Source organism: Mercenaria mercenaria, chromosome 3, assembly GCF_021730395.1.
Source record: "Mercenaria mercenaria strain notata chromosome 3, MADL_Memer_1, whole genome shotgun sequence".
NCBI classification, from domain to species: Eukaryota; Metazoa; Mollusca; class Bivalvia; order Venerida; family Veneridae; genus Mercenaria; species Mercenaria mercenaria.
Genome location: NC_069363.1, coordinates 100,908,679 through 100,920,315, shown reverse-complemented (window position 1 = coordinate 100,920,315; position 11,637 = coordinate 100,908,679). Strand labels below are relative to the sequence as shown.

The 11,637-nt window shown below is 35.7% G+C and overlaps 1 protein-coding gene across 1 annotated transcript; it reads right to left on the bottom strand.

Annotated features, from left to right (window-relative positions):
* Window positions 1-93: 93 nt before the first annotated feature.
* On the bottom strand, window positions 94-792 carry LOC128556003 (uncharacterized). Its single transcript, XM_053539882.1, has one exon. The coding sequence runs from the start codon at window positions 790-792 to the stop codon at window positions 94-96; it is 699 nt and encodes a 232-aa protein (XP_053395857.1).
* Window positions 793-11,637: the final 10,845 nt, after the last annotated feature.

Genomic DNA, 11,637 nt, shown 5'->3' with positions numbered 1-11,637 from the left:
AGATAAGTAACTTTGCTGTTCAGGTCTCTTCCAAATTAAGTTGCTGTCAATATTGTCTTTCAATCTTATTGCATATTTTGCTTTGATGCGTAGTCAAGCGTTATTGGAAGTAGTTAATGTGGTGTGTAGGCGAGCGGTTATTCGTATAGGCGTGCTGTAGTTAGCGATGCGTATAGGCGAGCTGTAGTTAGCGATGCGTATAGGCGAGCTGTACTTAGCGGTGCGTATAGGCCAGTTGTAGATAGAGATGCGTATAGGCGATCTGTACAAAGCGGTGCGTATAGGCGTGCTGTACTTAGCGGTGCGTATACGCGAGCTGTAGTTAACGGTGCGTATAGGCGATCTGTACTTAACGGTGCGTATAGGCGGTCTGTACTTTACGGTGCGTATAGGCGAGCTGTAGTTAGCGATGTGTATAGGCGAGCTGTAGTTAGCGGTGCGTATAGGCGAGCTGTAGTTAGCGATGCGTATAGGCGAGCTGTACTTAACGGTGCGTATAGGCGATCTGTACAAAGCGGTGCGTATAGGCGTGCTGTACTTAGCGGTGCGTATAGGCGAGCTGTAGTTAGCGGTGCGTATAGGCGAGCTGTAGTTAGCGGTGCGTATAGGCGAGCTGTACTTAACGGTGCGTATAGGCGAGCTGTAGTTAGCGATGTGTATAGGCGATCTGTACTTAGCGGTGCGTATAGGCGAGCTGTAGTTTGCGGTGCGTATGGGAGATCTGTACTTAGCGGTGCGTATAGGCGAGCTGTAATTCGAATGAGTTACCGTGTAGGTTAGCTGTTCATGCATTTCAGGATTGTTTTACCGAATATTTTTCAGTCTACTCAACACATAAGTATGGCATCTTCTAGAACTGTTGGCAAGAAAACTTATTGTAAAAAGGTACAAGTAAAATAGACAAATCAGATTTACGTCAAGTGTTTATTATTAAAGAATTAGGAGAGTTATATCAGTTGTTCACTGATGTAAATTTCTGCATGTAATATTAAGAAGCAAAATATATTTCAAGTGGTAAGAATAAGATGGAGATGTTTCTAAAAATGTTTCGAATGATTTCTTATGCTTTAATTCACTGATTCCATACATTTTTGTTATTCCTATGGCTGTATTTCTGAGAAAAAAAAACAGTAACATTAAAATTTTACCTTCCAGTAACTATAGAAAACGGCATCAGTTATTTCAGTAACAACATGTAATCAGCATGAGCAGCAGTGACGCTTCTTTCTAAGATCATGATATTTTGCCTCCCGATTTTTGTATTGTTTTTGTTGGGTTCAACGTCGCACCGACACAATTAAAGGTCATATGGCGACTTTCCAGCTTTGATGGTGGAGGTACCCCTCCATGCATTATTTCATCATGGGCGGACACCTAGGTAGAACCACCGACCTTCCGTAAGCCATCTGCTGGATGGCTTCCTAACATGAAGAATTCGTTACAAAATTTTGTATAACAATAGTATTAAGAACTATTACAAAGTTCTTATAATTACATAAAAATGATTACAACATTTTATTTGTTAAATACATCAGAAAATCGACAGCTTTTGTTCAAACTAACTGCAAAATTAACAGGCTGACAGAATTTTATTCCATGTCTACATTTTTTACATATTTTGTTTTTAACGTACAGTCTTATTTAAGTCTCGATTAATTAGAAAATGATTAAACAGAACAGAACAGAACAGAAATAGCTTAAAAGAAATGTTTGAATCACCCGTTCGTTGAAAGAGTTTCTTTGTGTTCATTTTGCATGGAGCCATATAAAACCTAGGAATGCATGTAGTTTCTTTTGAATGGAAATTAAACCATGAAAACTGACATGCTTAAAAAGTATGACGTGTGAAATTAAACGGTATAGTGGTATACCCTAGGATCGCACTAATTTCTATTACATCATACATACTGTGGTGTACCCATTAATTTATTTTGTAAAAGCGGAATTCGACCGGGGGACAACAGCTTCCCAGCACGATATCTCTTTATCCGATTAAGAGATCAGACGAAACGACAATACAATTTAAAGTAATACCAGTGTAATTGTATCAAATATGTGTATCTTAAATCACGGGAGGTATGTCTGTATATTTTTTTGTCTTATGTCAAACTGTGATCGCACAAATTATAGCTGAAGCATGTGACTTTTTGAGGTCCTTATACGAGGAAAGGCTTATGAGCAAATCTAACATTTAACTGTTAACTAGTCGGTAAGTCAGCCTACCCATGTTTTTCGTATTTAGAAGATTTCTCCCGCGTCGTGGTATAGTAATATGTCTTCGCCCAGAAACGTAATCATAATGAATTAGCGGGCTTCTAGACAAGCGAACCAGCTTATAACTATCTTTTCGTTCAGGCTATAGATTTGTAAAAACTGAGATCCAATGACGCCATCTTCAAAATCAAACATTTCGGTATTTTTCTTTGCTTTGTCGTACACTCTCAGGAAAGAAAACTTGCTAAAGTCTAGATAATTTATTTAAGAAATAACTTATAGCAAAACCGTGTTTTAACACTATTTATACACGATGGGCGGTTCTACGTCAGGCGTAATAATTTCACGAGGACGCTTCCCGAATGAAATTATTTCGTACGACGTTAAACCACCCGAGTGTATAAATAATGTTCAAACACGGTTTTGCTATAAATTATTTCAATTCTATTAAATGTATCTTTATATAAAGTATGATAGAACTGTTTATTGGTGCATGTATGGTGCCAAATGGTAGGTCGGACAGTTATACTGTGACATTTCGTTTTAAACATGTTTTAACTAAAATGTTTGATGAAATATGAAAGCGCTATTTCTCGATGCGTAAATGGCTGTACATAACACGTCGACGTGACGTCTGTGGCAACGTTAAATGTCGCAACGCCGCTAAATGTCGCAACCACCGCTGTATGTCGCAAGGTTGACGTTAAATGTCGCAGCCACCGTTAAATGTCGCAAAATCGTCTGCCGCTAAATGTCGCACCTTTAACGTTAAATGTCGCAAAAATTTGCCTTACCGTTATATGTCGCAACTCCAACGCTAAATGTCGCACAGCAAAATAAGGTAAGTTAAACAGTCTTTACAACTTAGAGATAAGATTGGATAATGCATGCTTGCATGCATCAGTATGCAATGTGTTGATTTTGGAAGGGCTGAAATGACCTTTCACTCAAATCTGCACGTTTGCTTTTCAGTAGTCCCGCACCATTCATACGTTATATCTTCTATATAAAGGTTTGAGCACTAATGTAGTACTCGCCACAGTACTAAATTTATTTCAGGTCTGAACTATGTAATTCTATGAAGTCCTGTTTAGCTCATGAGATATTAAGCTCGCGCGGGTTGTATCGCATGTCTTGAGTCGACCTGAATTTCGTTACAAAACAGCCCGGGGGCCAGAAATTGTTGATGGAAAAGGGGGGAGGGGGCACCAGGTAAAAACAAAAGCGTCACCGGCGACGTGCGGTAGGTACAGGTTTCCTCTATCCGTATTTTTGGGAAAGTTTTTTTATGTACAGGTATGAAATGCTGGCCTGTGGTGCATTTTTGTCTATTTTTTGAGGTACGTACTAGAGGCGCACTCCCCTTATTTTAGGTGGTTAGGGTCTTTTCCCCTTCACAATACAGGTATGGAATGCTGGACTTTTATTGTATATTTGTTCAAAATTTCGGTGCATGAGAGAAGTTATGGGAGGGAAAGTATGAAAAACAGGTATAAAATGGTTGCCTCTGGTGCATTTTGGTCTTAATTTTAAGGTACTGGAGGGGTACTCCCCTCATTTTAAGGGGCCAAGGGTTCTTCCCCCCTGGGGAATTTTGAAATATAAGTGTAAAATGTTCGCCTCTGGGGCGTTTTGGGTCTACATTTTGAGAAAATATTATTTCCAAAATAGTCGGGTGCAACCTAGGTGAGTATAAGTCACTACTAAGCCAACAAGGGTGGGGTTGGGGGTGGGGGATCGGCTCGGGCCGCGATCCGGGCCTGTTACACAACAGGATGTTTAACTACGCGACACGAAGACTGTAACTGTGTTTTGTACCAGCTGTAGAAAACCGTGCGAAGATTTTCTATTAATCAGCCATGGTTTCTATTACTTTTTTTGGAGGTTTACATTTAAAGTCATAAGGTAACCGGCATTAAGCTTCAGTATATATCCTTTGTGGCCCTTTTTACATTTTTTTTAGGTAAAGCGGGAATTTTGATATTATTTTACTTTTAGTCTCTTAAAATTGTTTTGTTTAGTCTCATTCCCCTAATTAACCGACATTTCCGCCTACCCACACATAACCCCCTCTCTCTCCTTCCCCCCCCCCCCCCCCCCCCCCCCCCCCCCACCACACACACACTCCAGAAATGTAAATATTTATATTTTCTATTAATCATGTTAATTGTCTTGGTGCTGTGTGTTTGTGTCTTAGATTTCTGTGTCGTTATTCACCCCGTTCCCCAACCATACCCAACCCCCACAAACATACAACATCATTACCAAATCGTATTTAGTTAGAAGAAACATCAGAATATTTCTGTCCTAAAACACTGGTCCTATTACAAAATAATAAATATTTTTCTTGCGTGACTGTTCAAGCAAGGTGTGGAACTCAGGTGAGCGATCTAGGGCCAACAAGGTCCGCTTGTTGCTATACGTTACAACACTTATCATTAAGATAATTATTTGTATTACATAACCCTGTTTATTTTTCTTCCCTCAAAAAAGTAAATATACACAAGTAATTGATATTCATAGTGTCAAATAGGAAGTGCGACATTTAGCGTTGGTGTTGCGACATATAACGGTGGGCAAATTTTTGCGACATTTAACGTTAAAGGTGCGACATTAAGCGGCAGACGATTTTGCGACATTTAACGGTGGTTGCGACATTTAACGTCAACCTTGCGACATATAACGGTGGTTGCGACATTTAGCGGCGTTGCGACATTTAACGTTGCCACAACGTCAACTTAATATCGTTGGAATGATTAAAGCATTGATAGTCATATTAGAATTCTTAATTCTAACACGGCCTGATTAATTTTGCTATTAATTCTAACACGACCGGATTTGAGTGTTATTAACTATACAAAACAGAATAATATTTGGTGGATGACGCCAAAGATGGACATAATAATACATGATATCGTGTTAGAATCAAAACATATATCTCAAGCAGAGATTTTCTCTTGAATAAAATTATTTTTTGTTAGTTAAGATGCATTAGAACAAAAATGCATGTCAATGCTATAGTCACAAGATTACCTTTGGCACTGGTCTTTGAACTGCAACGCTTATCAATGTTACAGCAGCTGCAAGATCTCAGACATGTTTAAACTTTTGACATTCGGGCAAGGTGACATGGTCTTGCGACCGTTACGTTCGATGATTGGACATTTGATTTCCTAGGAGATTTTCTTGTCCCCGACAAACTTTTCTTTCTTGTGAATATTTATTTTGTGCAAGCTGAATTCTCTTTTCTGGTTGCAGAGCTTTAGAATAACAGGAAATAGATTCTTTGAAACCTAAGGTCCCTACCCCAAAATATAAGACTTATATTTTGGATTTTGCATGCCCGTTTAAATGTCTACGTATTCTGAAAATCTGTCAAACTTGTCCCACGTGACACATATAATCTCTTTTTACAAAGACAGTTAGATCACTGCTATAATCAATTGAGCTGGTGTCCTTTCATAACATTTTTACATAAAACATTGTTTCTAATGTGTGTGTTTTTGTTTTGCGCTTCTCTACTAACCAACAGTTTGTAATAAGGATATGTATTTTCCCGATAATTCAGCCGATGAAAAACAATTATTAAATTGACTGCTAAAACATTGAGTACATGACATTTGTCATAAATATCTGCCAGCATGTTTAACATCCAGTACCTGACATTAATTAGACAAATTCCATACAGATATCTGCCAGCAAAGGCAACTATTGTCCGCAGCAATCATAGACTGTTTGCATTAACAAATGGACAAACAACCCTAAGACGGAAAAGAAACACGAGCAATGAGAGAAAAAATAAAGATTTCGGATGATTAGATAGGAACACATGTATCTGCAATTAACCAGAATTTGTTCTGAAATATAGAAATATTTCTAACAATCGAGAAACTCCAGAATTTTGTTCTCCCGCGTTGCTTTTAATCGCATGATCATATTGTTATTAGAAGATAGGGTCGTTCCAATTATTTCTCTGTTTAATATTCATTCAAACTCCTTACAGGAAACATTTGCAATAGCCATCTGATAAATGCTGAGGAAATGAGTCTGTTAGTCATCCAGGATTTTTGTTGTCATATTAAAGTAATGGGATATTTTCCATACCGTCTCTTTACCTACCACAAAATGTAGATATAAACAAATATTCGGCAGCTCTTTTCCGTACTTAACAATGAGACAACAAGAAATTTCGTTATACAGAAAATGGAATGTAATATTTAGATTCAGAATATAATGTTCCTACTTTGTTAATTTATTTATTACATGTAATAAATACGTATTTTCATTGTCATACCTTAAAAAACAATTGTTTCTGATTTGTCTTTGAGTATTTTGGTCTGTCATGTAATTGTAGTGTTGTACTGTCCCATATAATATATACCAACACGAGTGCAACTGTATCAATTTTGTGGGAGGTATGGCTTAGTTCCTGTCAAATCATTGGTCAGTTTTTACATAAATATGTACATTGCAATACAATAACCATCATTTTACGTATTGTTTGGAATCATTTAAGACGCTAGAAGAAATAACAGCAAGAAGAATTTAGCTACATGTGATCGTTATAATATTTTGTTTTGTTGTGTTTAACGTCACACCGACACAATTATTGGTCATATGGGGACTTCCCAGCTATAATGCTGAAGGGAGACCCCAGGTTTCCCCTCCGTGTATTATTTCATCATTGGCGGGCACCTGGGTGGAACCACCGACCTTCTGTAAGCCAGTTGGATGGCCTTATGAACAATTCAACACCTAGGGTGAGGCTGGAACCCACATCGGTGTGGGGCAAGTGATTTGAAGTCAGCTACCTCAGCCACTCAGCAAAGGAAAGTTTCTTTCACATAATTTTTTGTGAATTATTGAAATATCAGAGTGAAGTATATTTGATAACTTCACGATGAAAAATATTAAACACAGCTGATAAGATCTTATTAAATCAGTGAATAACATGGAATAAGATTTTTTGTGTGTTTGACATATGTTAAATTGCTTCACTCATAAACCCCGGATCTCATATGGGAAAATTAGACCCATCGATTTTTCACACGAGTGAAAATATTTTATATAGCGCAAAGAAGGAGCCCTTTACTTTATTTAAATTCATGGAAAAAGTATTATAGGTATTTTAGCTTTGCAAACGATGTGATAATATTCAATGCATTGACTTTCTTATGAATATTTTATTTTAAAAATGAATTTAAAAGAAAATGGTCTTTTTTTGCGTATACTTTATGTCTGTCTATCTACAATCAGAAATATAGTAAAATATGGATAATTTGCTGAAATTTCTTCTGTTTAACAAAGAATAAATAGATTCTTATGTGTGCTTAAAGACCTTTGCAAACGACTTAGTAATCTGTATTCATTTAGCTATTGTTTCATACTAAGTTCAGTTTTCTAGGTGAAGAAGAAAATGGTCTTTTTTAAGCATTTTGCAGATGAGTATAGGGTTTTTTTCCTTATCGGAAAGACTCGAACATTCTCGTATGTTTCCGTCAATTCTTACGGAATTTAAGCTCCTTAACGGTAAAGACTGATATCTTCTCACCCGCTAAACAGCACACATGTACGGATTTATAAATTAGTGGACGCTCCATAATATGATTTGTTTACAGCCAATAGTCAATTTTAAACAGCTTGAGGATCGAAGTTCAAAATTAAAAAAAGAAACGTTGAAATTTTAGGCGGCATATTTTGGGCAAGTTAGAAGTAGAAAATCAAAATTCAAATTATGAAAGGATGATGTTGAATTCCGCTTACATTGAATTTCGCACAGACTCGGAAATTGAAATTAAAATAAAAAGAATTCGTCGAATTTCGAGACAGAATTGAAATTAGATCCAGCAGGATGACCGAAATTCAAATATTTTGAAGGGAGCGATCGTCCAGTGAATAATGTGTCGGCCGCTCAACCCAGGGGTCGTGGGTTCGGGCATACGTGAAAGGAGTCAAGACCATGACTTCTCATATGACACCAGTACTGGGTTTTCCCGGAAGCTGGCTGTTTAAAAGATAGTTTCACATTCAATACCAGTTTTAAATTCGATTGCTTTGAAAATTCGAGCATGCTTGAAATATAATACCGAGAATAATCTATTTAGATTTTTAACAAGGAGCTGTGTTCAATAAACGCTTGATGCCCCCGGTGGCATCCTTGTAGATACAAAGCAACCTAAGTCCAAAACGAAGTCAAGTTCAAGGTCAAGGTCAAACTGAGGTCAGGTGATGTCTGAAGATGAGGAATGGTCACAGGTTACATCTGCATCAAGTCATTCTAGTAAAGGGTATTGATGCTAGACGAAACGGTTCCATTTGGTTAACCTCGTACGGATGGACGGACGGACGGACGGACGGACGAACGAACGGACGGACAGGACAATCACTATATGCCTCCCGCATCAGTTGATGTCGGGAACATAAAAGCTTGAATTTCGATATATCCGATCTTGCACGATTTTTAATCTTTGAATCTTGAGCAGATCGCAGTTTCAGTATTATACTGAAATTCAGCTTTTCAAAATTTGAAGTACGTTTTCGATTTTCGAGATGGCTCGACACTAATTGCTTGCTCGATATTTGACTTTTTCATTTCAGTATCAATCTTGGAACAGGCTGTTCATTCAATACGAGATCGAAATTTAGCTTTTGGAATATCGTAAATTTCGATCATTGAGCTGGCCCAAAATTAAAAGCTATTTTGCAATTTGACGTTTTTCGATCTTCAGGTGTAGCTTAGGATCAAAATTCGATAAGTTATGAAGTTGAATTTCAATCTTCGAGCTGGCATATGATTCTAAGCTAGTTGGACACCGCTCACGACATAATAATAAATGTGCAGTTATTTGATTACATAAAAAACTACTTAAAATTTTTATTTCATAATCATGAACATCAAAGAAAGTATTATAAAAGCGAGTTTCCATCTGATTGTAAGAAAGTAGAAATTACTTTTGGAAAGTCATTGTTCGGTTTTATAATAATGTGCTTGTTGAGAATACCGTTATAAATGGTATTCTACGGTGCCCCTAAAGTGACATGTTACACACTTTTTTTCCAATTAGGTAATGTGAGACTTTTTTTATTTCGTTTAAACGAAATGATTTCGTTTAAATGAAATAAGTTATTTCGTTTAAATGAAATAAATGAAATAAATGAAATAAGTTATTTCGTTTAAATGAAATAAATGAAATAAATGAAATAAGTTATTTCGTTTAAATGAAATAAATGAAATAAGTTATTTCGTTTAAATGAAATAAGTTATTTCGTTTAAACGAAATGATTATTTCGTTTAAACGAAATGATTTCGTTTAAACGAAATAACTTATTTCGTTTAAACGAATTGATTTCGGTTTAATAACTATTTCGTTTAAACGAAATCATTTCGTTTAAACGAAATAAAAAAAAGTTTCACATTACCTAATTGGAAAAAATGTGTGTAACATGTCACTTTAGGGGCACCGTAGTATTCTGATTAAACCACCAACAGCCATTTAGGTTTCTATTTTCTAATCTATCTTTGCAATCACTGTAAATTAGACTTAACAATATCCCTAAATCCATATGATCAAAAGTATTAATGTAACGGTACATTGGCGAAGAAGGGTTAGACATCGGCCTGAAATACGGAGTAGGCCGAAAACTAGCGGACAGTCTCGAAAGCCGATTTACCTGGCCAAACGTATTATCGGCTTTTGTGGTGATTTTCACGATGGGTCTAATTTTCCCATATGTGCGGTTTTTGTCAAAGCAGTGCCATTTACAAAAATATTGCATCTGCATGGTGATTACTTCCTATTTTTCACCAAAACAAACAAATATCCAGTGGTCTGTTTTCACTATGATTTTTTGTTCACGTGGTTAGTCAGCCGACTAATATTCGCAGATTTCTGGTATCTTCAGGGCACACAAAGGTGGAACAAGAAAATGCTCCTTGTCATGGCTTGTGGAGCGTTTAAGTTATTTCATTATTTCAGGCAATTATAGGGGATAATTGTACTGAATATTTTGCCGTCCACCAAACATTAAGAGGAAATGAACTAGGTAATGTCTGCTTGCAGAAGAATCAAGATAAAGCTAAAGTAGACAAAACTTACGTCAAAAAATCAGTAAAAAAAGGAAATTGTTTGTTAAAAATCAGCTTGCGATGACATTCTGTGCTTCCTGAAAAAAAAACCCTTGATATAGAAGAAACAGAAGCAAAATTTTAAAAAGTTGGTAGTATGAAGGGAAACCCTCCCGTTTTACGCACTTTTGGTTTAAATATCCTCGAAACTTTTTCTTACCCTTGTCACAAAATCATGGGCAATGTTTTTATTAAGTTTTATTGTTTGTATCTTATAAACTGCTCAGAGGGAATTCAGAAATACTAAAGTAAAACAGTTTTGCTTTACTGAAACACCATTGCTTTCCCAGATTAATTTTTGACCCACATTAACCGTTTTTGGGATTTTTTTTAAATTGGCTAAAATTGCTAAAAATGACACTTTAATTCCGGTTAAAAACTTAATGTTTTTTTTTTCTAAACATTGCAACTTTTTTGATTACGAGATTTTTTGTTAAAAGAGAAATAAAACACATAATGGATTACGGTGAATCATTTCATTCCTTTTATATGTAAATAATTTTTTAAAAGCAGAAAAATGTATTATCAATGATCTAAAATTAAAAAGGTATAAAATGGGCTGAAAAAACCCCTTGGGAAGGGCAGCCTTTTTTTCATTAAAGCATCTGCAAAAATGACGCTGTGCCAGTATTTAACCCTTTTCAATAAAACAACAATAAACACCTTTTTTGCACACTGGGTAGACTTTGAGTTTCGCACTCCTCGAAACCTAGAAAAAAAATTTCAAACAAAACTAACATTTCTTCAAAATCAAAATTTGTTGAAAAAGTTTTTTTTGAAAAAAGTATTATCGTAGCAGGTTAAAATTTTCATTTTGCACTCCAAACAAATTTTGTATAACCCAACAGTTAAACATTTAAAGGGAACATTAGCTCCAAACTGCTGTAAAAATCAAAACGTTAACATAATTTGCACAATAATGTTGAAAACTCATGTTTCAATCGTACAGTTTTCGTGAAAATTTAAAACCCTTTCATGAAAAGAATCTCGTTTTAAGTGAAAAAATCATGGTTTTTGCCTTTTCATACTTTTTGATACCCTGATTCTTACATGTTTTGCTTTGATGATAAAAACTGGTTAAAATCTAAATACATTAAAAAATGATAAAAATGGCCATTATTTGATTCATCTATTCAATGGAATACCATATAACATCGTCGGTGTTTATAAAAGGGAAAAGAAACGTTTTTTTTTTTAAATTTTTAATTTTTTTACTTTTTTTTTAAATATTTACCAAAACAAAATTTTTCCTTTCAAAATTCGTTTAAACAACAAAACCATTCAAAATTCTTGTGCAT